This window comes from Harpegnathos saltator, unplaced genomic scaffold (genome assembly GCF_003227715.2).
Source record: "Harpegnathos saltator strain DR-91 unplaced genomic scaffold, Hsal_v8.6 scaffold694, whole genome shotgun sequence".
Taxonomy (NCBI): Eukaryota; Metazoa; Arthropoda; class Insecta; order Hymenoptera; family Formicidae; genus Harpegnathos; species Harpegnathos saltator.
Genome location: NW_020230531.1, coordinates 627,183 through 653,879, shown reverse-complemented (window position 1 = coordinate 653,879; position 26,697 = coordinate 627,183). Strand labels below are relative to the sequence as shown.

The 26,697-nt window shown below is 46.1% G+C and overlaps 3 protein-coding genes across 10 annotated transcripts in view; 2 read left to right on the top strand and 1 right to left on the bottom strand.

The window, feature by feature from the left end:
- LOC105190778 (uncharacterized) overlaps nucleotides 1-2,936 on the top strand; it is a 39,377-nt gene extending 36,441 nt beyond the window's left edge. For all 5 annotated transcript variants that reach the window (XM_025305392.1, XM_025305390.1, XM_025305391.1 and 2 more), the window contains one exon: nucleotides 151-2,936. In XM_025305392.1, coding sequence (XP_025161177.1) covers nucleotides 151-484 — 334 coding nt within the window. In that variant the 3' untranslated portion in view covers nucleotides 485-2,936. The remainder of the gene's footprint in view (nucleotides 1-150) is intronic.
- Nucleotides 2,937-6,071: 3,135 nt separating this feature from the next.
- On the top strand, nucleotides 6,072-25,285 carry galene (potassium two pore domain channel subfamily K member galene). Of its 4 annotated transcripts, none has more exons than XM_025305362.1 (12): nucleotides 6,072-6,411; nucleotides 8,256-8,464; nucleotides 9,059-9,178; nucleotides 9,395-9,521; nucleotides 18,527-18,653; nucleotides 18,893-18,994; nucleotides 19,558-19,680; nucleotides 20,137-20,282; nucleotides 21,328-21,492; nucleotides 22,092-22,337; nucleotides 22,969-23,244; nucleotides 23,665-23,924. In XM_025305362.1, the coding sequence occupies exons 2-12, from the start codon at nucleotides 8,270-8,272 to the stop codon at nucleotides 23,922-23,924; spliced, it is 1,887 nt and encodes a 628-aa protein (XP_025161147.1). In that variant the 5' UTR covers nucleotides 6,072-6,411; nucleotides 8,256-8,269. The 4 variants fall into 4 exon arrangements, with proteins under 4 accessions (XP_025161147.1, XP_025161146.1, XP_011152069.1 ...); XM_025305361.1 differs by having other exon boundaries at nucleotides 8,102-8,464; XM_011153767.2 differs by having other exon boundaries at nucleotides 6,072-8,464; nucleotides 23,665-25,285.
- LOC105190779 (uncharacterized) lies at nucleotides 9,564-12,716 on the bottom strand. The gene is made up of 5 exons (XM_011153701.2): nucleotides 12,467-12,716; nucleotides 12,098-12,259; nucleotides 11,040-11,184; nucleotides 10,865-10,951; nucleotides 9,564-10,459 (listed from the first exon to the last, which is right to left on the bottom strand). Exons 1-5 carry the CDS (start codon nucleotides 12,589-12,591, stop codon nucleotides 10,193-10,195), a joined length of 786 nt encoding a protein of 261 aa, XP_011152003.1. The 5' UTR covers nucleotides 12,592-12,716; the 3' UTR covers nucleotides 9,564-10,192.
- Nucleotides 25,286-26,697: the final 1,412 nt, after the last annotated feature.

The window sequence follows — 26,697 nt, the reverse complement described above, 5'->3', positions numbered from 1 at the left end:
CATCAAACTTTCGCCCCGAGAGAACTAACAAAACTTGGAATTTGTCGCGACGTTTATTATCAGAAGAAAGTCACGTTCCGGCGCATATCCTAGTCATATCAGTTTGGCCGGCTGTCGATCCGCGTTCCTCATTCGAGCGTCACCTCGCAGGTACATGCACATGCTGCAGCACGTGTATCGTTCGAAGAACTTCACGAAGCCGAACCAGTACATCAAGTGCTTCCACAATCCGGAGCGGGTGGTTACCCTGCACAATCACTTCCCGTTGGCATGTTTGGGCGCCGGTTGCACCAGCTACCCCATCGAGACGGAGGACGCGCAGCTGCAGCATTACCGTGCCGATTGCGTCAAGTCGCTGAAGAAGACGTGCGAGCAGTACCGGGGGAACAGCGTGGTGGACACGACGATATGGCGCTACAAGGACAAACTAATCGATAGGGTCACCAATGCGTTGAAGACACTCGGCTTCTTCGGCCCGAGATAGCGACGAAGTTAATCCCTCCTCCACCACCTCCTTGTTCGTTTTAGCCGATCGATTCTCAAGCAGTTTGGACCCACGAGCTCACGAGACTCCATCAGCGGCGGGTGATTGCTTGAGATATTCGATCGGAGATTTAATCGGGGAGACACACTCGAGGCATATAGGTACAAATGGTAAACGGGATCCCAACGACGAAGCGTTGGATATTGCGATCTTGATCGTTGAGAGTACGAGAAGAGGCGTCGCCTTACAGTCGATGTTAACGAGATGCGCGGTAAGATGGTAGATGTCGGATCGCTCGCGCGATTAATAAAATCGGCGAATTACTGGCTTAATGAGCGCGGATAAAATAACAGGAAGAAACACCGCGAAGGTCATCCCGCCGCTTGTTCCTGTCTTTTTTTGTGTCAGCGCGCTCGACTCCGTCGTGACTATCGAGCAACTTTTGGCGGATGGAAGCCGAGGCGATAAAAGAAGCAAGAATGAAGATAAAAGCAAAAACACGTTAACGAGAATACACTTGAAATTGCGGCTCACTGAACTTCCACAAGTTCTCGAGTTCTCACTCGAGTCTCTCTTCGTATTACGTGAATGCGCGGCGTAGCTCCCGCTCTGAAGTTAATAAGCTTCCTGGACAAAGAAGAAGAGCTAATCGAGCGGCTATCTACATCCCGGCGGATTGCAGCCGAATAAAGTCGCGAGCGATTTACGTTTTGCGCGGGAAACCATTACGGCCGATTTATGCGGCACCGATTAACACGGTAGTTTTCGCGCAACCGTTAACCCGCGAAACGGCAATTATCTCTAGGCCAGACGTAATTGCAGTTCGATTTATATCGACAACGAGTCACAAATTTTCGCCGATACGCACAACAAGCTAATCGCGCCGTAGCCGGATTATGGTCCGCGGGGAAGAGCCTGCAGTATTTTGTTTTTTTCCTCCTGTAAATAATTTTTCCCGAGTCTTGTGTGTATGCTCAATATAAATAGGATTTACGAGTCAGCGATTGATCAATAGAGCCATCGCCCATAGCTGTGACACGGCGAGCAAGTGACAACGGATCGCGGTAAACGTATTGCGGTTGCCTGATGGATGACGAAGCTTGATAAAAAACCGAGGTGACGGTTGAATTTTTCTTTCTTTTAAACGAAGGTTACGAAGAAATTTTATCAAAACTCGCAGGAAACAAATGCGAGGACGAAAGAATTTTGCATTTAGTTACGTTGAGACACGAAAATATATTTATGTGTATACGATAAAAAGATATATATAAAACTGCGCCTTTTTCACGTGACTGTCGGAGAATATTTGGTTGAAAATGATTGTTGAGAGAAGCGTTGCCATACCGTTCCGACGACTGAAGCGCTGTGTGTTTAGGATACAAATACCGTTATTAATTAAGACTACTCTTAATGAAAACTCCGCGCGGTCGCAAGGCGGTCTGCATCAGTGGTAGATTTTTAGAACGGAAACCGGAACTGTCCAAATTATCTGTCTGAGCGTTATCGTTGCGCGATAAGCGAGAAAAGTTAGAATCGTACGAAAGTAGTAAGTTTTACAACTGCTATTATCAATTATGTACACATTTTGTTTCACACATTTCACATTACTTGAAATGTATTTCTTTTATAGTTTTTAACTTCTTTTTACAGCTTTACAGCTTTTTACAGCTTTAAGGACACAATAATGTTTTCTAAATCTTATTATATTCTGACGTACCCCCCTCCTCGCGCAACATGTCATTTTCATTGACTAATTATTTTGATATATTGTCGTTGTTCGTTTATTTTCCTTTCTGTTTCGTCAAGTTTGATGAGCCGTCTTGCGACTTTGGAGAACTTCCTCTCCTTATGGTGAACCTCGATCGCTTTCTGCACGACGATGATCGACTGCTTTTTAAGACTCGATTAGAGCGTCGTTTTTAAAAGTGAGAAGGCGATTCACGTTACACCATGAGGCATGCATTGATATATAACGGGGACCATTATAAGATAAGAGTTGATTATCAACGTTGCGTAACGTTGTTGATTTGAAGTGAGAAGATAAAATCACTGCGCCCCTTGGATGCGGAGGCGCGTGGGTTATCTTTCAAACGGAAACACCGGCGGACAGATAAAATGGCGCCTTTGTTTTTAGTTGATGTATATTCAGATATTTAGCGTTAAATGTGATCCTTACTCGTGCCTTTCGCTACTATTTATACAGTATGGATTTTTTCAAATTTGGCAAGCAAGACAAAGAAAATTCGACTGAATATCTTGCGTGAGCCAATATTCGTGCGTTGTTTCACAAGACGAAACGCGTTTTCAGTCAATATAACGATCTTCTGGTAACAAACGGGAGAGCGTGAAAGCGTTTCGTTTCTTTGTACATATCATTAAACTTCTACCTAACTATTATCTTTAAACTCTGTTTCAAAGATAATAAACGACTACACCAGAAAAAGGTTATAAATCTGCTTTTGTTGTATCCTGTACAATATGATTCACTTGTGACCGCAAAGGATTTTCCATGCTGTGTGCGTCATCGTGCATTATAGTAAGTACACTATCATTCGAAACAATCGAAGGTTCAGAGTCGTGAAAATACAACGCTGGATAATCCAAAGATGCCGGAACTTGAGAAAGACAGCCGAATCGAGATTTTGATTTAACATTAATCTTGCAAATTTTTATCCAACTTGGTGGACTGCGTATATACGTATAATGGAGCATTACAAAATATAACATTTTACTAGTTATTCTTCAAATATCTGAAGTTGTAAGATAAAGAATCATATCAAAATGAATAACTACCGATAATCCAATAATGTGGTCAAGGCCAACATTGGTCTCGGACTCGCTGAGAGAGAGAGAGAGAGAGAGAGAGAGAGAGAGAGAGAGAGAGAGAGAGAGATTTTCGCGATCGGGCGCGTATGAGAGGGCCGCCCCTTTGACTTTCGGCACTCTTCACTCAGAGATTGCTTATCACTCATGTCAATAACACATAATTCTAGGATGTGTTAGCGTTGCGCCGATCTCGGCGCAATCGGCGTTAGTGTTATTCGAAGCGCCCGTCAACTTATCGGGCGCGTGTCCAAATTGTCGGGTGTTATCAGCGCGATGAGTCGGCATGCTGCTCGACATGCGTCGAGATAATCGATGGCGATTGCAATATAAGCGTCCATCAAGCAGACGGTACGTTTCCTCCGATGACGCACGACGCCAAGTAGAACGTGAAACGCATTGCTGACAGCTTCCTAAGTACGATCAGCAGGCCGCGTTTGCCTCGCTTGTGCGCGGGTCTTCAGCAACATACTTCCGATACTTTTTGGTATATGTGATATTATTCTAGCAGGGAGCAGGAGATCGATCTCGCATGCACATGTTTTTAATTTCATGTGGCAGGTCTAGCTTAAATCGTATTTTTTAATCGAGCAGATGTCGCACGCTACACATCGAACGACAGACAGAGTTCTTTGAACTACAATTTTCGATTTCAGGAAATATCACATCAATTTATCGAATGTATTTGTTTTTTGATAATTTGCATTGAAAACGGAGAAATTATAGTCTCACCATTTATCAGTTGTTTGTTCGAATTACATCATAACTTTTTATTTTGAATAAGGAAATTACAATCTCTACTTTTTATTAAAATAGCTCTGTTTGAGGGGAATTTCGATCGCTCTCGAAATTTTGCGTGCGTATTCATCGTATATTAGAAAAAAAAATATCGTAGATAAAAAAATATCTGCACTTGAAAAAGAAGTCAAGAGAGAATTAATTGTCGTTTGTTGTCGATAAAAATATAATAATATTGTGTCGAGTCTCCTTTATTTATATTTACCGCGATAGCAACGTCCTGGCGCACTGTGTGTGACGATCGCGCGACGATCTTGCCGACCGACAATATTACAGCACAGAGCTAGAATTCGCCAATAAATTATAGACATCGATAAACCAGGTGGCGAAAGATAACCGAGGAATAGCCTTCCGAAGGTACACGGCCTCGTTTTATTTTGCCATTACGAACGGGCAGTTGAATGCGATACGAAATCTTCATCGCACACGCAGATTTAACTCCGATATTTCATCGTTCCGCTCGGACGCCGGGCTATTTTCATTCGTTTTCATCGCTCTTCGCTCGACGAAAAATCTAGATCCTCGAGGCGAAACTCCGCTCCGGCGTTTTCCTTGGATTTTCCAACGGCGCGTTTATCTCGAGGCATCTCGCGTTTCCGACAATTCGCGATGGCGAGCTTTTTCTCTCGCGCGAGTCGCCGAAAAATCCCGCTAGCGCGCGCCCGCGCGTCTCATCGACCCCGCTTCTCTCTCTGTAAATAACCGCCACTAAAAATAAAGCGCCCGTCCGTTGCCGACTTTGCGGAGAATCGGGCCCGCGCGCACGCGGCACCGCTGTCGCTCTGTCGTCCGAAACCGTCGCCACGAGCGAATTTACATGATCGACGACCTCATGTTTATTCATGTAACTCCGCATGGTCCAATTAATATACGCCGCCGCGATAATTACTGCCGCCGGACGTATACTCGTCCCGGCGCGATCACGCACATTTACACGGCGGCGCCGCGTTATATTCATCGACGACGTCCCGGTGTGTCGTTCTCTCGAGATATCGAGATATACAGTTCGCAAGTGCCGTGAGAATGTAAAATTTCCGCGCGGGAAATCCGCGGGGACGATTAAACGCGCGAAAAGCGCGTTCATTCCAACATCTGGTAATTCGATAGTTTTTCGAATATTCGGGTTATTCAATAGTTGGATAATTCGCGAAGGTGAGATCTCCGGGGAGATTAGCGGAGGTAGCATGGAGCGAATCATAAGAGCGTTGCTGGAATCGATCGCGAGTACGCTCCCGAGACCGACCGATCTTGGCCGCGAAACACCACCTTCCACCACCGTGGTCGTCACGGTCGTCTGGTGGCTGTCGTTCATCTCATTTGCGCAAATAGTCTGGAATTTGCAAATAATTACGACGCAACACCGCGCAGCGAGCCTCTCTGTGCCTTCGCTACCGTTATTTGCTAGCGGGAGCAAAGCCTATTGTATATAAATTTACATGAATGCACAAGCGCTCAGCGCAATCTCATCCCTGCGTACGTAACAGCCGCAGCGTAATTTCCGCAGCGACAATAGATAAGCGACTTGCGAAAATTCCACGCGTACGTACGCACGCATGTGTTCCCGCGCGTTAATTTCCGAGAGCGATAATCTCGAAGCTATCGATAGCTAGCGAGAGAATTTAAACGCGGCGCGCCGCGTTGTCTCCGCTCGTAGATGGAACTTGCGCGCGTATACTTTGCCTTCTCCTCTCTCTCTCTCTCTCTCTTCCTCCTGTTTGCTCTCGCTCTCTCTCTCTCTCTCTCTCTCTCTCTCTCTCTCTCTCTCTCTCTCTCTCTCTCTCTCTTTCCTCTCTCTCTCTCGCTCGCTCGCTCGCTCGCTCGCTCTCTCTCTCTCTCTCTCTCTCTCTCTCTCTCTCTCTCTCTCTCTCACGCACGCTCTTCTCGCTTTCCGAACTCGAAATCTCGACGCTGGGATAAATTTGGAACGACCGCCTCTAGTGGATGTAACTCACAGCCGTGCGTTCCATCCACGTTTCTGCCTTAGTTTCGTGTCGAGGATCACGCGGGGATCACGCTCGACGAGAGCGTCGTTGATGGCGAGATCCGAAAGTCACGGATAGTTGTTCGCGAGTGTGAACGCGAGATTCGCGCGATTCTGAGGGGTCCGTCGAGCCTTTGAGGGATTATCGAGAGGAATCCGAAGAATCCGACCAACGCCAGCGGCGAATCTCAATCGGAATTCATTTCCGCGCGGATGTCGGCTGCGCTCTCCGATCTGGCTTCGAGCACGCACCGCCGCGCCGTCTCGAAACAGTCGTCGTTTGTGCGTTGTTGATGTTGAATTTCTCGCAGTTCCGGAGTCACCAGTAACTCACTTTTGTCTCTCTTCCTTTCTTCTCGCGTTTTCTGGCAATTGGATTCCAGTATTTGTGGAATATATCTTACGGTCAAGTTTAAATTCGATATTCACGCACATAGTTAATAATAACCTGTGCGTTTCAACGTTTCCAACTGTACAAACCGACAGGGTTATCAACCCTTCCTGCTTTCCCGACAAAATCGATATTTGCCGATTTTGCCGTTGAAAGTTATTTCTCACTCGACTTGTGATATAATTGTGTGTCAAGACCTCCTCGCGCACGAGAAACACGCGCGCGTGAGATTCCCGCGGCGTCATTCTCTATTCTCATTTCGCCGATGTTTCCTCTATGAGTGGATGTTGGATTGTTGGATGATGACTTTTGCATCAGGAATAACTGACAGCCTCGAAAATCGTCGAACTTTGGTGACCTCGAAGCCGTTGCTCCTCGCTTTTACAGATCGACCACCATTTCGATAAATAACACAGCGTGCTGTGCTTACGCGAAAGAAATCCCCGAGGTGCAATTCTGTTCTTTCCGTATCCAGTTCGTGGAGTAATTTGTAGCTGCGTTCCGATATAATGAATTTGCCGATAAAGCGAAGCGAACGGACGAGCGTCAATGATAACGTGCATTATCGTGCACGGCACGACAAAGCGGAGCTCGGTGGTGCCGATTCAATATCGATTGACGCCGACGGCTACTGGCAAAGTGGATAAACACCGGCGAAAACGTATCGTATTAAGTCGAATCGTCCGTGAAAACGAAGGCGAGCGATTCGAGTGAATACGAGAAAACAGACTGCTCGATCAGCGATAGTATCGATCCTGTCTCGCGGCGACGAGAGATCGCATACTGTTGCAATTTATCTGCAAATCGCTTTATTCAGAGATGCGCGGAAACATTGGTGATATTGGCTTCATTGTAACATTACTTTGCTGCTTTGCCTTTGTTAACGATCGCGTTAATGACTTTATGATTTCGTGTAACATGTTTTCTACGTGGCGCGATTGATAGGATTCGGAAATTTTATGTTTAAGAGACCCGTGAAATATTACAAAAACACGTGAGATAAAAGTCAAATATCTTTGTATATAGTTTTTTTTTTATTTAATCGTTTGTGATATATTGTTGCGTGACGTAACGATCCGATACCACAGTCGTGGCACGTACGCAGGTTTTTCATTTACGGCATAGCTATTCAATATTACGTTGTGACTGATATGAATTCACCGATAGATGGACAAATTATTCAAGTTCTCCAATTTGATGGTGAACCTTTTCATACATCGTAAAGTCGCGATGGACATTAACTTGCCACATACTGGCTCGCTACTCGCGATAAATCTCACAGATTTCACTTATCTGAATCTATTGATATTTAATACGTACGATTCCTGTCTCGCGAATATTCGTATCTATACAGATGTGGTTTCCAAAAAAAAATAATCGCTTTTATAAATCCTCAGTTTTTGGGAGCGCTCTCGCGGTCGTACAGACGAATGCTCGGATCTATATATTTTTAGTGGTTTTTATCAATTTTATGTTTCATACACATTCCCACGTCCACATATTTTCGTGGAACCACAAATCCTTCGTTCTCCAAATCCCGAAATAAATCAATTAATCCCTGCAATTTCGCTTCACAAAGTTTATCGCATAAAGAGATTTTCGATCGAAATATTGAATTCGACAGTTCCACGTCAAAACAAGTTAATTGGACAGAATTATGGCGCAGGAAATCTAATTATCAGCAATCGAAGCTAACTGACGAGGCTGAAGCGCGGTATATCGCGCTCGTTGCGTAGATGAGAGAATGTAATAAGAGGACAGCCGCGATTTCTGTGAAGGAGAAAAGTAGAGAATGCCGCGTACGCGAACGGAGTTGTTCGACCCGATGGAAGTGGAGAAACCGTCGAGATGCATCAGATTCCTCCGGCTGCTGTGGAAATTCAGCAGATGCGTATTCTCCCACGTGACGCTCATCTCCTTGGTTGTTGCTTATTGTGTAATCGGCGGGTACGCCTTCGAATTACTCGAGGCGAAGCACGAGATACAGGTAAATCGCGAACGATGCGAAATTTCGTTGGCCCTTAATTCATTTGTGCCCCATTAATACCTCATTGAATTGTCTGGAAATTTCATCTCGACGAACTTTGAAAGCCATTCGATCTCGATGAATTATCTGTTGGATTTCAATCCGTTCAATCTTTTCCGTGAGAAATTTTGCAGCAATCGCGTGATCGTTGTGCTGTACGCGATAATTCTTTTCGTTTTTAGAAATATTCGACGAATCAGACATTCTCATGTCAGGCATGAATTTATCTTTGAATTCAATTTTATATCTAACGTTTCATCTCTCCCGGAGTGTCACAGAGTATGAATCTATCTGTCCGCATTGTGTTTACCCCGCTACGTTACCGATAAGTTAATATCTCTCGTGTACACCATACGCATATTCCGCCATTCGTATTCCGCAAACTAACATGAAATTTGCTCCGAACAGAAATTAATTCGGCCCCGAGAGCAAAAAGGGTGCGGACAAATAGTTTCACCCGCATCGAATATTCCGCGCTCGTGCCGGTGCTCGTGAATTATTGGCTGGCGCCGAGCGACGCGACATCGAGTAAATGCATCGTTACATTTTTCGCAGGTGAAGTTGAGCATCAAGGATATACGGGGTAACGTCTCGGAGAAACTATGGGAAATCACGAAGGATTTCGACGTGTTGATTCGCGAAAACTGGACGGACCGAGCGTTGAGCCAGTTGAAGGTATGAACTTTGTGTTTCTCTTGCTCTTTCTCTTTCTCTCTCTCTCTCTGAGTCTCATCAACTAGATTTCCGTAGAATGCAACCCCTCCGGGTCGTATTTACAGGCCGCGTTTGATAGCGATGAGAACACGCGAAATGCAAAATGTCCCTTTCTCGTTTTAAATCTGACTCAATCTGAGAGCACGCTATTTGTTCGTGCGATAATACGCAATGCAGCAGTTCGAGGAGGAACTCTTGAAGAAAATGACGAAGGAAGGATGGGACGGCAGCGAGGAGGTGAATAATATTCAATGGACGTTCGCTGGCGCTCTATTCTACTCTATCATCGTCATCACGACGATCGGTGAGTCGATGCCGGAGGCATCGTCAAAGTAATACACAGAGAACGCGCGAAGATACTAATAACGCAAACTCACGAGAAATTTTATTTATTACATGAAACGGTACGCGCGCGCGCGTGTATGTGTGAAAGAAATCAATTGTTCGCTAAGCATTATTCATTTGTTTCTTGCTTCGTTCGCATTTATTTAACGGGATGACTTATTATCTTTTGCTTTTTTGAGAAACAAGGCAAAAGAGTGAATATGTAGAAAGTGGTGTACAATCGATCGAAATTATAGAAATATTCGTAAGAGAAACGTGTTTTACATTACATACATTATATACGTCTCAACGTTATCTTTGCTATAATTTATTATCGCGAGGCGCCGTTAGGTAAGGTTACATCTCCTTCTCAAGGAAGAACAACGTGCGCATTTTACAAATTCATGCTTGAGACGAAGCATCGGTATTATTTCATTCGAATTAATTATTGACGCGATTACAGTTCGTGTTCGAGTCGTGTCTCATCTAATTGTACATCGCGTACGATCACTCGACGTACATGTACGTGTACGTGTACATCTATATATTCCTGTGGTATCTTTGGCATCTCCACCGAGACCGAAACGACCGCTCGAGCTTAACGGCAGATCGAGAAACGATTCGATCGAGACGAGATTTTTTTATTTACAGTCATTTCTCCTCGTCCGTCCTCGGATTCTCGCTCGCTTGCGTTTGATTCTTACCCAACGACCTCCCGTAGATCTCATAATCGTCGGGATCCGCGTCGTAGCCATATGGCCGTAACGACTCGAACTCATTACGGTGACCGTAACTGCCATCGTAGGGCCTCGAGTAATAGTCACCGAAAGACGGATGTCGGTAGCCACCATATGGATTACCGTACGGTCCTCGATTGCCGTAATAATTCGTCGTCGGCCCGTACTTGTGCGGTGCGCCCTGAAAATTATTGTTTGCTCAGTAGGAGGTACATGAGAGAAACGCCAACGAAAAATATATATCGTATCGCGTAAGAGAGAACGGAGATCCGAGAAAATCTTTAATATATATTATCTGAATAGATTCGCTAAGCACAGGCAAATTAAATATTCGTCATCAATTAAACATTAATTATTATAAATTAAATATTTATATATCGCAGCAGAATATCAACTTTAATTTGCTCTCGAAATATTTCTCCTTGAGGAATTTTGCAATATTCTATTTAAAAATGTTTTCTTCCTCTCTCTCTCTCTCTCTCTCTCTCTCTCTCTCTCGTTATTTTGCGCTCCTGTGAAATTTCTGAAAATACATATTAATGTTCGCGTATAAAGTTTTGCATTATAAGAACATATTTTCTGTTACGGGATAATATGGGTGATGACTTCCTAACAATCCTGGAAATTTTCTGCTGTTGAAGCAGCAGTACTTCTTATCCCTCGAGCAGTGACCCTGAAATATCACGAGGATGCGTTAAAATCGTCGGCGGTTTCGGTACGCCTCGCGTGCTCGCGACGAACTCTCGATTGTGTAAACGTACGAATTTCAAGCCGGGCGACGGGCAATTGAAGCTGTATCTACACTTGCAAGTATCGAGATCGCGATAACGAGGATCCCCTCGGATCCATGGCGGCACCGAATCCAGGATACCGTCGTGTCCATTCGGTCCGTTGAGACGTGGCGGCCTGAAACGATAACATTAATGTATTTGAACATTTTGTCTGCCTCGCGAATATTAGTGATCACTGTCGAAGCAGCGCAACACATTGAAGGAGGAGAAAAATCTCATTAGAAAACAAAGGTTAATCGTAAAAGAGAAGAGAGAGAGAGAGAGAGAGAGAGAGAGAGAGACGCGCAACTGGAATATGATACGCGATACTTTTAGGAAAGATATATTTATAAGAGAAGTATAAACGGTAAACTTTTTCTTTTTTAGTAGGAAATTCGTATGCGAATCCGACTCGGTTTATGAGGAATATGTATACTATAGACCGATAAACTAGCGTGTGTCCAGCACGAGCGAACCGTTTCTCATAAAATATTGTGTATGACCCGGTGACGCCTCTCGCGCATAATTAAATGTGCAGAATATCTATAAATTAAGCGGCTTTCCTGTGAGGAGATAGCGCCATATATTTTAATCGGATCATTGGAAGTTTAATATATAATAACCCCCCGGCGAAACACGCCGCGTGTGGAAAATCCCACTTTTTCCGAGATCAATGAACCCGTTTGAAAAACGCGATTCGACACGGGCGCTGACCGATGAAAATCTAAAACGGTCGTCGAGGCGGCTCGCAATTTTTAAAGAGCGCCTCGGCAATTGCGGAAAGTGGGTCGATGCGGTTGAGTCGATTAACGATCACGTGCGCGGGGGAATACTCGTATATACAAATATTTCCCTCACGTCGCACTCTTTGCATACGTGAAAAAGTTTCAGTCGCTTCTTCGCATGTCGTCATCACACAGCTAATCGCGCGTGTTTAATGTCCCTCGTGTTTGCCGCGACTCGATCAGCACTCGGCTCTTCTTTTCTGCTCGTCTTTTTCGGCGTTTCATCAATATTATCAGAGACCGCTGCAAACGGAAACGGTTTACCTGCCGACTATTCCGGTTGGTCCTCCGGGACCAACGAGCACACCGTTGTTGCCTGGATACGACGGCACCAACGGCCGGCTGTTGGGACCGTAAGGGCCTGGATTTTGCGGTCTAAAGCCCGCCTCGTCCACGCCATCGAAATCAGGCTCGTATACTTGATACCTACAGATAGAGTCGTATATACATACGACGAAATGACGGAAATTATATCGCGAATTACATTCTATTCAGTTAGTTCACTGTCACATTAATTCAACCATTCCTTTCTCTCGGTGTGCGTATTTGTTTGGTTTCTAATCACGTACAATTATAAATACTTTCAACGTTACGTATCCGACAGATTGATCCGCGGACTGATTAATAGCGCACCTGGCCTCGGCAACTCCAGCCTTGCTCGTCTTCTGCTTATCGTCGTCGCCCCAGGACCAAGGTTTGTCGTTCTCACCGGACACCGTTGCGAGCGCAACGCAAAAGACGAAAAGGGCTGCTCGCATCTTTACTGTCGCGCGACAGATTCGAGATTCTCGGCGCGATGCGCGTCTCGGTCCGTCTCTTGCCCGAAAAGGAAGACGCGCGTTCGGGCGCGTATAATAGCCGAAGCCGACTAAACGAGAGTGAAAGTGAATCGTGCCTTTATATATGCATCGCGAGAAGGTGAACGCACCGCTACACTTCGAGGTCTTTTTGGACGATAATCATCCACGATCAATGGACTGTTTGACGCGCCGGCTATTCTTTGTTTGCCTTCACGCGAACCCTGAAAACGCGGCTGCAGAACCGAGAGCGAGAGAGAGAGAGAGAGAGAGAGATGCACATTTTCTAAAATAATTGTCCCACCGGCGAATCCCGAGTCGAGGGAACGCAAATAGCGGGTATCAGCGAGCCGCGAGTTTTCGTAGAGAAAAATGAGAAGAATCGGGACGGTGAAGAGATGCCATCTTTTTTCTTTTTCTTTAGACCATCTCATGATAGCTGTGATTTCGCTCGGTTTAGAGGCGTCATAAAGTATGCGCGTTATAAAGGAACGTCGTGTCCCTTCCTCCGAATGAATACTTTTCACTTCCACCTTCCCCCCTTCCCCCCCCTCCCTCCTCGTCTGGGCGTATTACTTCCATTTTTACGCGCGTAAAGTAATGTAGAGGGCATGAAGAAATGTTGAAAGCGTAAAAGCGACGAGTAATTTTGTCAGATCACATTAAAAAAACACACAAAAAAAGGATCAATTTCACCGGCGAAACGCGACGACAGCTTCTATAAAAGTTATTAACACACATGATGCATACGCAGATACGTCGGATTTACATGTGCATTCACGTCGAGATTACATTGCGCGCGCCCGTCGGTTTACAAGCGTAACGTTATTACGCGGTTACGTGGGTGGATCTAGTCGGGTCTTAAGGCCGGTTCCGCTCCTTCGAGCGCCCGTCCTTCGACCTGGGAAAACCCGGTTCTTCGACGAGGTAGGGAAGCAGGTTGACTGGCTGGCTGGCTGGCTGACGGCGCGGCGCGGCGCGCGCGCTCTTTTGACCTCCTTCTTAAAGCAAAATCAAGATACATGGCGCAACGTTAATTCCCGCGCGACTCGGTCCCGCTCCGCGGGAAATTACCGCCATTAGGGATTTTCAGCCTTCACTCTTGAAAAATACATCCTTCATTAAGCCACATTTGCCCGCCAATCTTCCTGAGAGCGAATCCGCGTCGTACGTCGCACGTAGCACGCGTTCCGCGTCGTGTTCGTCGCGTACGCGATTTATTATTCCGCAAAAATCAGCCGCGTTATCGCGGACGTTGAACGACGGATGACGAAACTGGCTCGTCGCTTGGCTCTCGCAATTTCGCCAGATATTTGCGATTAATAGAGAGGACAGAGGACAGAGAAACGCTTTTCGGCTGGAGCGGTCCCGCTCGATCGAACGCGGATCATGTAGGGTGATCGCGCGATGTTCAGTCACCGGACGAAAAATGAAACGGCAGCGAATAGAGACGGAACTAGACGGGGAACGTCGCGAAAATATCACGAATTTCTGTCGTACGCAGCTCGACTCGAATACATGGTCTGCCACCAGATTATCAAGGTAAGCCTGGACGGACGCGTCGGACGAGACGAACGCGAAATGCTTTTTATTCCGTGCTCGCTTTGAAATTCGTTTCTGGAATGACATCTTTTCATTATGAGATTAAACGGGAGATTAAGCGGGGGGGGGGGGGTTTAAGCAACGGAATTTTATCCGGCAGGCAAAGTGGCGCCGAATAAAACAACGAGCTGTCGCGCGCACCTTTCGCAGCGTAACAGCTCCGAACAAAAGCTGCAAACTGTCGCGGATACTTGGGGCTGTAATAATAAGGAAAAATCAAATTCGAACTGTCGCTAACCGGTCCCGCGGCCAACTCGCGAAACTTAATGGAAAGTTCAACTTGGTTAAGCGAGCTTCCTCCTGAGCGATCACGCCGCGAGATAAGTTCGACTTGATCGAGGAGGCTCAATGGCTGTCTGCTTCTTCGCGGAGAACGTCACTGCGTATTGCAACATAACCAGCCGTGCAAGGCAAATGCCCGATCGACATTCTCGGCGACGTGTCCAAGTGTCGCAATTTCGTCCAGACGGACGAACGACTCACACCCACAGCTTTTGGAAGAAGAAAGAGGAAAGAGAAGACGGAAGAGTTGAAAGAGGAGACGTCGGAGAGGATAAATACGACGAATTATTTGAAGCTCGACAGAAAATCATAACGAGAGAGAAGGAAATTCAGATTGCATAATTTATGTGGCTTCGAGGGGTGAATTGTCGGTGACCCGACAGAAAACTGAGAAAAAAACGAGGATCTCGTTACGAGCGATTTTTCAGTCGACCTCGCCTTTCCTCCTCTATTGGGCTTCCTTTAAGTAAGCGTCCGCGAAACAAAATCTAATCGAGTTTTGTAACCCTTCGGCGCGAATTGATGAAATCGGATCTGCGCCGCTTACTTCATCTTCTTCCCTCTCTCTCTCTCTCTCTCTCTCTCTCTCTCTAAGGCTGCAGGAAGCTTGTCGTTCGTATCCGCAAAAATTCATTTCGCGGATAGGCCGGAAGGGACGCCCTTTCGCCGCGCTTTTCAACTAATTTCCTGGGGCGTGTAATCTTTTTTAAGTAATTTCCTGCTGCCGTAAATACGATAAAAGAAGGACGACCCGTGCGGCGCTTTGGCCGTTTGTCCTTTTACCGCACTCGCCTATGTAACGGTTCCACCGCGGAAAAAAAAATATATATATATGATAACCGCGGTAAACCGAGCGGGGTCAACTTAATCGCGAAAAGCGTGATATTATTTTTACAAGTGCAAAGTGCGCGTCGAATTTTATTCGGACCAACTTTATCGCTTCCGATCTATCGGTGACAGATCTCAGACAAATGTCATCCTCCGTCAAACCGGTCAACCGGAAATGTTTGGAACGATGAGAATTTCTACGAGCAACATTATCTATTCCACGTTACTTTGATAAATCGTTCATGAAGAAAAGTATGAAAGTGCAACGAAAGCCGATTGAAATTTTAACGATAGTTTCTTTACGACGTAGTTCCGGCAACGACGTACTCCTCTAACGACGGAAATTTTTAATCTTCGATATTAAAGACCTTGGTAATAAAATTTTAATTGAAAGTCCTGTTACGCGCGGTAGAATCTAGTCGAAGTTAATCAAAGAGCAAGATTGTATTAGCGATTTATTCCTTTCAAGAGCTTGAAGAGCCTGAAAATCGTTTATAATTCTCCACTCTACGAAACTATCAGTACACACGCACATCGAAATAAGCATCATTTTTCTCATTCTTCATTTTCCGGCAATCAATCGATTATTAAAACACGCGGTTTCATCACGGCATTAATAATTTAACGGTTATCCTTATCGAATTCAACGTGCCGCGAGACGTGACGCTTACGTTCTCGCAGCACGTCAACTTCCAACAAGTCCACATCAAGCAGGAAATTGATGTTACACGTTCGAACGGGGGATGTCGATCCGTCTCTACCCTCGCGGTCTCGGATTTACTTCCGGTCCGTAACCGCGTGAAAAAATTAGCCCATCGATAAGATCGAAATTTCTCGGGTTCGAGGCGGCAGCCGAACGCGTGCGCTTATCCTTAGACGGGGGGCGAAAATTCATTTCTTCGACAGGCTCTCGCGTTCTCGCGACAGGCGACTTCTCCCTGTATTTTCTCCCTTTTCAAATAATTTCCTGCCATCGACTACGCGACCTAGTTCTCATCTCGCTCTCTCTTTCTCTTTTTCTCTTTCTCTCACTCGGTCTCTTCTAGTCGGAATAAAAGCGTTACAGCTCTCGTCCTCCAGCCCGCCTCCGCGCGTGCTATAGATTAAAAAAAGAGGAATAAAGGTGAGAGAGAGAGAGAGAGAGAGAGGAGAGAGAGAGAGAGAGATCTCGCAACGCGAATAGATCACGATGCCTTTTCGACATCTTGGAATATCCAGGAAATTCATGTATTCGCTATGAGAAAACCGGCTTTTTGCCTCATACGTTTCTCCCTTTTCTCAGTCTCTTTTTCCCCTCCCCTCCCCTCTCTCTCTCTCTCGTTCTCTGCCTTTCTCTCTCCACGTGCCCAGCCGCCTGCCTGTCTGCCTGCTTGCTTTCTTTCCTCCCTCCTGCAGGCTGCACATGCAGCTGCATAATGCATAGTGCCGCGCTACCGTGGTCTGAAATTTATACCGTATCCGAGGAAAATCCCTCTTCTGCGGTAGAAAAGGTTACGCGTTATAAACATCGACGACGTTTATGCGCTTAAACGAAATCGCTTAACGATACCTATCTACCTAAATACTTATCGTCCCGCCGTGCGAGCGAATATGCAGAGAAATACGGCGCTCTTCGACGCGTCGCGCGAGCGCGCACGAAAATCCTTTATCGCGCCGTGGTCTCTTCGCGAGTTCGATCACTCTAAAGACGATTCGGGTCACCCTTGTCGCTCGTTGCTCCGCGAGATCGCCGTAATAAGTGGCTTTTTCCGGGCGAATTTATGAAATTGGATCGCCGCCTCTCGCATCCGCTGCTGCGTATCACGAGTCGTCTCTCTCGAGCGCGGATAAATCCGCCCTTTCGATAGAGGCGAAAGGGACTTGTTATGGGTGCACTTTGACCCGTTTTCTCGCGTCAGGCAACTTCCTCCGACGAGTAACTTTGTGACATAAAAAAAAAGTATCGATTGGCTTGATCGCGTTTCGTCCTGGAAATGGCGTATTATTCGACTATCCTTGCGCGAAGGTCGTAAAGTAAATTCTCCTGGAATAGAGAGAAAGAGAGAGAGAGAGAGAGAGAGAGAGAGAGAGAGAGAGAGAGAAAGAGAAAAAGTGAGAGAGACGAAAAGGGAGAGGCCGGGATTTATTAAAATATTCAAATATTTGGGCGTTTTACTACGGCAATTCGAATGATATTTCTTGAGATTTGTATAATCGGGATTGTTCGAGTAATTTAAATTCAAGAAAGCGGACGATATTGACCTATTCTGGATAATTTATCGTTGCAAATTCGACTACGTTACTATTGAGCGAACGTATTTTTCCGAGCGCGGACCGCGTTTTCAAGTAGAAGAATATTAAATATTCTGATCTCAAATATTTCAATGTAGCACCGGGATTCTGATATTTGATACTTTTCATTATGAAATTTTTATTTTCATTTTTATTACACATTCTTCATAATTCACATTTCCCGAATTATTAGGATTCTTCATGATTGTTCTATTTTATTATATTCGACCGTTAATGATAAAGGAAAAAAATATATCTGAAACATATTCAGTGATCCGAGAGATTAGAGTTGCGCAAAGTCTCTATCGACAGGAAACACAGCGATTACATCGCAACGTAACGGGAGTATTGTGCAACCGCGTGATGTTCTTAGGCATTATTGAATTCAGAAATCTTGGCGACCTTGACCCAGACTCATACACGAAATTACGAGAGCGTCCAAGGCCTCGAAGAGGAGTTTCAAGGCCGCGACGAGAGCGGCTAAAGGCCCGAACGACCTCGTTGACTCGTTTCTTCTAATTCCAGACTTTAAGGTGGCGATTAAGCCCGGCTTCGAGTGCACGCGCTATTGTCGATCGAGTTCATTCACACAAAAGGGAGGGCGATTGTTTGCTCGCTATATTGTCAGATAGCGATTTTTCATTGTACGCCATTTTGTCTGCGTGCATAAATCTCCTGTTTGTATTTTTTTTTATTTAGCGAATCAAATATTCTCTGTGTATGAAGCAATAACTCAGAATTTGCGAGTTTTTCGGTGTTGTCGAGCATCGTGGAACACGACACGGAATATATCGTGGAATTGTGCAAAACTCGAAAAACATAGTAGCAAAAAATAAAAATAGCGACAAGATGGTGCAACAGCACAAATTCCCTGGGTGAATCTAATCCCTTCTTTGTTTTACGATTTTTTTAGGTTACGGCCACATCGCGCCGAAAACGAAGAACGGCAAAGTGGTGACTATATTTTACGCTATCTTAGGCATTCCGCTCATGTTGCTCTGCCTGTCGAATATCGGAGACGTGATGGCGTCGAGTTTTAGGTACGATCCTTCCCGCGAGCTTTAATCACGTTCGGCCGAATCTCGTGATGGATTTGGAGAATGAAAAAAATAAAAAAAGAAAAAAACGTAGGATCGCGGTTCGTACGTGCGCGCGCGCGCGCGCGCGCGTGCACGACGTTTAGTAGTTTAGTAGTTTCGTCGTTCGGGCTATAAAACGAAAGAGAGATAAATAAAATAGAATAAAATAATTTGTCTAAATTGGTGCGCGCTGTTTCCAGGTTTCTGTATTGGAAAGTGTGCTGCTACATATGTACAAAACCGCCGAAAAAACGACGAAGCCGTAATACCTTCGTCAGATCCTACTCCGTTCGTCAACCAGGGTAATCTCACGTGTGTAATGGAAAAATTACGAGAATGTTTAATCGTTGCGTAAAACTACGCATAACACGCGCAACAGACAATCAATGTCGAGAAAATGGATCCAAGTCAAATTCCACACAAAAGTCACACAAGTTCTAACGATCATTTCTAGACGCATTGCGTCGCGTCGCGAAAACGTTGTCTGTAATAAGACTCGAGTAAGAATACGCGCGTCTCTCGTCACGATTTCAATTAAACTGATTACACTTTCCGGGACGGACTTTACGTCGCGACTACAATTTTACCGATTTTACCGATGAGAATATCAATAACGACAGACATCTCGTCCGAATCTTAAATTATACGCGTATATCGTCACTTGGCCGCGCGAGATAGCAGATAGTAAAAAAGTGCGACAAAGTGCCGAGTCCGTCCCGAGAAGATAAACGAGATCATGTCGCCCTCCGCCGAGGCATCCTTGAACCCTCGGATTATTCGGGTGAATAGAACGGGTCTGTTGAGCCGACGAATTTAAAGTGCCGTACGCGATTGCATAGTGACACGGACGTTTGTACTTCACAAGGCGATATGGCTCGAGCAAAGGCGCGTTCCGCCGATCCATCAGAGTGAGTCAACGATCAGCGGACTCGGCCTTGGGGCTTTCCGAGAGTATGACCAAGTCCTCGTACTCCGACACCGATTGCAGGTGAGACGATATCCGCACTCTTGATTCGATTATCCGATTCAACAGGGGAAACGAATCGAGAGCTTTATCGCCGGGCGGATGCATATTCGACGCATAAACGTCGCTTCCGGTTATAATCAGGCGTTGTCCGAAATTAAACGACGCGACAGGAAACGTAGGCCGACGTGTACATAATATATGTATATTTAGATATCTGTATATTTATAGATTAACATATTAGAATGATTAGCGTGTTTATAAAGTCCTATTGGTATAATATTACCTATATTAATATGATAACATTGATTTACTATCCAAATTAACGAGCTTAATAATATTAGTGCGATATTAATATTGTGCTAATGATATTGAGCATTAATTCGGATAACAGCTGAATAGTATCGTCATTAACGAAGGTGCACACAGTGCACAACAGCAAAGGAAATCAGGATGAAATGTGCGCAACAAACGCTGCAGGTACATGCCTCGACGGTTCGAAGGAAGTGAGTTGAGGGCACCGGGTGCTGACGCGCTTCCTACGAATCACCCAACGGAAGAAAGAGCGGCCACTATGCCGCGTTATTCGACGGACGTTCCGCTGGCCACCCCGAGGAGCGTAAGAGGTATCACTTGGCGGTATCGGTCGTTCCACTGCCGAGAAGTTCGAATGCGGGGGAGTCACTCGCGAAATTAGTAAACAAGCAGAAAGGAACGGGCAACAACCGACCGCAAATCGCGTACATACAGTTGGCTGATTAAAGATTGCAGCACTCCTCCTCGATCCGAGTTTCCTCACGCATTCGGTGCGAGAGCATGCGTTTGTTCTTTTAGTAATTCTCACAAGAAGTGCATCGCAAACTTTACCTCGCCCGCTCGTACACTCGTACTTGCGAAATAATGATTTGGCCTCATTTTTCCCGATAAAGATGGGAGCCATCGCGGGTCGTTGCTCAATAATCGCTCAATTGCGCGATAATGCAGTTGTGACACAAAATGAGAAAAACAAAATGATAGTACACGGTGTAAAGCTGCGTATCCGATCCACAAGAGTACATTGAATATAATTTATTCAAGTAAGAGCGATTACGATATAAGTATGATTTATGAAATAAGAGTATGATAAATACACTCGCATTTTTCACGAGTCGTGGTCGATCGATGCGCTCCCAGTTTTATCGGAAAAAAAGTAAATTTAAACAGTTTCGCGAACAAATACACGCGCGTATCTTCGATTCACTCGCGGACAATTACGCTTCCTGAACGACCCAATTTCGTGGTTGAGAGATGATATTGTGCGGTTGTCGGCGTTAATCTCCAAAAATAAGCCGGCATAAACCACATATAAATAGTTATCTCTATTTAATTTAATTTCGATCTTCATATTTGCATTTCGTATAATTTCATTTGCATAATTTCAAAGAGTTAGTAAACAATGTGTCGGTACGCATAACGCGCGTGGTACAAAGACAAAGACAACGCACCGTTGGACAACGCACCGGTCTGGCGCAGTTCAGGCGCCTATATAAACCGTCGGCTCGATATTAATTAATTAATTCAAGCGCGCACATCGATCGCGCCGCGCGTTAAATTGCGCTCGTTATCGTCTCTCATCGATCAGCTGAATTTTCGGCCGGTCGCGTTGCGTCACTTTCGTATTATCGCGCACAGCCAGTCCCAGGATGACGACGCAGTCGTTGGACAGAAAATTGCTGATGGGCCCGAGCGAGACGGACCGCTCGCAGGTCCTCTGCAACAGATACGCGCTGGACGACCTGGAGGACGAGATGCTGAGGTGGCAGCAGCCGCAGCCGCCGCCGCCGCCTCGAAATAGAGGCGAGTATCGGTAAACTGTAGCACGGTATTACTCTGTCTATTACTCTGTCTAATTCTAAGAAGAGATGAAGATGCACGGGTTCGCGTCATAAATAACTCGCGACGAAGATGACGGATGCTTATCTTTTCCGGACCCTCTCGATCCGGAGCCGTCTTTAGTCTCTCAGGACGAACGAGTCATTATTAACGAGTCAATAGCGCGAATATGTTAGGCTTCACCAGGCTTCACAGTAAAAAACTCGCGCTTCGCCCGAGAGTAAATTCACTTGAGAAAGAAAGAAAGCAGCTGTTGCGTCTGTGGCTCCAAAATCAACTTCTGCGAAAATAGCCGTCTTTTCGAATGATCGGACATTTGCGCTCCTCGATACACGACGAAAGTGACACTTTTTTGTTCAGCGTCGGTTATTCAGCGTTGCGAAGAAAGTTCGCTCTCTGGGTTTCGGAATCTCTTTGACCTCGTGTAAGCAGCTATCCCCGTTGATGCTGTTATTAGCTCAGGATTCAGATAGAAATGTCCGCGGCGTCTGTGATGCGACGATGAAGCAGACCTCACTCTGCGAAGTGCTGGAAGAAATTAAACAAAACCGATGTCATTACAGTCGGGAACTCGGAGAAGCCGCAAAGCAACGGAACGACTGACGAGCCGGATAACGCCGAAAAGCAAACTTCCCTCAGTCCTAGACCCTTGCCGAGGAGATGCCTCTCCGTGGAAGGAACCACGACGAACAGTCAGAGAACGGGCTTGGCATCAGGGCTGCGACCTGCTCCGGTTTATTTAGAAATGGAGCATATGGGAAGGTCGCAATCCACCAAATCTAGACGCACGAGGAGCAATTACTCCGTCGGTGAGCGAGTCGTACAAACACGCTGAGATCCAAACTTGTGAGATCAAATTTGTGCAAAAATCTGAATTTCCCGGAGAATCCGGAAGGAGACGGAAAAGTAACACTCTAGGCTGAGAACTGAATCATTCCTGCAAATTAAGTCTCTCTAGAACCTATGAACATATGAAACACATTCCCAATCCAGATTTCCAGCATAAGTCGTATCATATATATTTAGTATTACCTTATCGAGAAAATTCCTTTGAAATTGCATTTAAAATCTCACAGGAAGATATAATGTGCTCTGTGTATATTCACACAGCTCTTGATCCGTTCGCTACATACCACACACACACACACACACACACACACACAGTCTTAGTTTCTCTGCAGATTCTCGCGCTGCGCGGAGAGAGATCGCATCTTTTTAAGATATTAATATTACATACAATACGTCGCGTACATTTTAATTGAGAAATCAAGAAGATGTATTGGAAAAGTTAATTGAGATGTGTACGCAACGTCCGACCTCCCACCTCGAGAGAATACCGAGCATACGCACTCATACAGCGGTTGTAGCGAACGTGTTAAACGTGTTAAACTGGTCGATCGATAAACCCGCTGCTCTCTGATCGTTAAATAACGTCCCCAGCGCGTTCTTATAAGCGCGGGCCATCGCCGAGGATTATGTCACCGATGGGATTCGCCGTGCTTCGGCAAGTTTACGCGGACGATATCGATTTCGATAACGAGTACTACGCTGCCGCGGATGATCAGGAGAAACAGCCCACCAAGCCCGTTCCCATCTGGCTGTGCGTCTTCCTGGTCGTCAGCTACATATTCGGCGGTGCCTACCTCTTCAGCGAATGGGAGAAGTGGCCGTTCCTCGACTCTGCTTACTTCTGCTTCATCACGCTGACCACCATCGGTTCGTGACCACCTTCTTCTTGTTGCTGTCCGCGCGAAACATTGTGTGCGAACCGACCGGTGTTTTTCGTTACATTCATCTCGCTCGACACGTCGTCGAACAAATAAGACTTTCTTCCAGCTTCCAAACGGTTTCGTGCGCTATTTTTCAACCCCGCATTTCAAACCCGCGTCGTTTATACTTGAAGCCACAAAGCCTGAGTTTCAGATTTTCCACTGAAAAATCGGTCTCGCTGATATTTTCTGCTTAACAACATGCAACGTTCACGCGACACTTTTGCGGCTCTTCACAGATTCGCCGGCGGTTATTCGCCCGTCGACCATTGTCGGACCGCGTTCGTATTGCAAATAACGTTAACGCAAAGCTCGCGCGACATTTCCAGGCTCTTCTCCATTTTTCTTCTTCCCTCTTTTTTTGAAGGTTTCGGCGACTTTGTGCCGGCGTACAAGCTGGACGCGCACAAGGGCATCGCCCTTTGTTCCCTCTACCTGCTATTTGGAATTGCTTTGCTGGCAATGAGCTTTAATCTGGTGCAAGAGGAGGTCATCAACAACGTGAAGAGCGTCGCGAAGAGGCTGGGTATCATCAAAGAGACCGACGACGAGGAGGAAGCCGAGGACTACGACGAATACGACGCCGAGTATGAGGAGGAGGTCTATGAAAACGAGCCCGAGCTCTGATCCCGCGCTTTTCAGCCGCGACATTCGACGAGATCGGCGGGACGACACGCCGCGTCATCCATCGTTGTCGCGCGTGATCTCGCGCGGGAATTCTTCGTTCACGTCTCATCCACGTTCACGTATAAGTCAGTCTCGCGATGCGGCTGTAAGCAGACCTAAGCTCGCGCAAATCGAATTCCCGATCGAGCGATACGTTTCGGGCGCCCCCCTCCCGTTTGTTTCTTCGTCGCGCGAGCTGCTACGCGACGACAAATCGGAATGCACGAACGAGCGAACGTGCGAAACAGATAATTTCAATCTTAATTTTACCGTATTATCGCGTGGCCGGCAACGTGAAAGCGGGGATGAGAGCGTTAGATAAATCCCGCCGAGAAAATTAACAGTTATCGTATGCTTATTAAGACGGATATTCGTTGAATAATCATCGTAAGCTCGTTCGAAAACAACTGACGATTTTAGCATTTCAGCGGCTGCTATGGTCCAATTTTCAGCACGAAGAACTCGAGTCTTTTCATCGATCTTCGAGTATAATACATTATTTGAATTCCTCACGCGAGGGGGGCGGGAGGGAATATGACTAGGAGATTTTTTTCATTTTTTACGTCACCGTAAATCTCGTTCTTTGATGATATCGAAATGCAGGCTTACGTTTAATTAATATACCGATGAAACAATGACGAAGCGAGAAATGCATTCAGCGTGCCCTACGGACTTACGGAAAATACTGCTGCGTAATATTGCCGTACAATATCTGATGTATACATACATCTGAAAATTAGATTCTATAAAATGAATGAGAGAATAATTGCAAAACGCAATTAAATTTGCATACGCATAGCGGTGACTTTAATATTTAGCCGACATTTGCATTTTGAATATCTCCTCTTCAGGTTTCGTCTAGCGTACTTGTTCGCGGCAAGTCTTACGTCTTAGTCATTAGACACGGCAAGTACATTAGATATAACTCTATATATATATATATATATATAAAGTGCAATTAGGTTTGTAGGCGATGGAACACTTGTTATATCATTTACGAAATATGTCATATTTATATACATAAATCTTTCGTAAAACCGTAATTCTCCGCATGTGTATGTGTGCTGTATTCTCCTTAAAGATAAATATTCAATAGATCAGGGGAGATAGCGCTTGTCTTCACATTCTTCTCTCTCAAAGAAGAAGAACGAAAGTTGATAATAAAAGCAAGAAGGATATAATTATTCTCTCCGCGAGCGGAATAGGGTATGCTGAGAAAATCTGAAAGACATGAGGGATTTTCGAGAAATATCCTCGGTTTTACAGTAGTCCCTTAAATTTCCTTGGACACACGTGCGCGCGCGCCACGCGAGAATATAATTATCTCACAGAAAGAGAGAGAGAGAGAGAGAGAGAGAGAGAGAGAGAGAGAGAGAGAGAGAGAGAGAGAGAGAGAGAGAGAGAGAGAGAGAGAGAGAGAGAGAGAGAGAGAAGAAGAAGAAGACGGACGCGACGTTTTCGCGCGGCTTACTACTTTCCGCGCGGGAGATTGTTCTTACAATATTTTCCCGGACGCACTTGCCGGATGCAAAATTCACGCTTCCTATGCAAATCCCTTTCATCCCTCTTTGCAGCCCGCATACATACACGCACCCATGCACATATATACGAACGTTCTCACACGTACAAGCGACATATACGTTCTCCCGCTGCGTTCGCAGCCGCATTTCGTCGCTTAAATCGCCAGGACGTTAATCGCCTCGACGGCGGCGGCGGCGGCGGCGGCGGCGGCGGCGGCGGCGGCGGCGGCGGCGGCGGCGGCGGCGTCGGCGTCGGCGACGGCGATGGTGGCGGCGGTGGCGTCCCGTTAACGGCTCCGGCTTCAACGACTCGATAATCGCGCGATAAAGCCCACTCGAAGGAGAAATAATAGCCGCTAAGAACTTCCGTTCGCGCCCATTATGCGAACGAACCACCCGGGCGCGCGAAATCTGCATTTCATAAATTTTAAAGCCGTTCAGAGGCGACGCGACGCGACGCGACTCGACTCGACGCGACGCGACGCTCGAACTGACTTTCTCCACAGAACGAAATTATTCTCCACGGGAGTTGAATATTTTCTCCCACGGAGTCTCATCGATGGACTCTGATCAAGGAGCATTGTCGAATAACCCGCTCTTTCGCGTTGCTTTCAAACACAAATTGTTCGCGAGACAAAAAGAGACAAAAGTTTCAATCGACGTCGATGATGAGAGGTGGAAGTATTTACTCCGAAGATGCGCGTCCGTCGATCAAAAGTCCGCTCTCAACCTGAATCTCGAACTTGTCACGTATCAGTATCATCTCATTCGTCCGCGCGCTGTAAGAAAATCGACCGGCGCTCTCGTCCCGCAGACAGTCGCGGCTGCGTCTGTCTACCGGGTGTCCCACGTCGGCGCGACCACCAGGCTCTCAAGCGACTTGAACCCGGTTATTTTCAGCGACGCGCTATTTCGGGATAGTGTGTCGTGCGCGGGGTGCCGCGAAATCAGTTTACGGGGGAGCCTCGTCGAGGCGGGTCGTTTTCCGCACGTTCGCACGTTGGCAATTAGGCGGCTCGATTCGCGATCGCGCGTCGCTGCTACCTGCCGGAAAAAAAGAAAGCTTAAATTGTCGGCGACAGATCGTTCGCGAGTGTACGCGCGTACGTTCGGACTCGCGTAAGCCTGGTAGCCACTCGTTCGGAAATTAATTACGCGCAAGTACGCGACGACGACGCGATGTAACGCGAGATCGCCGACGGGCAATCGGACAA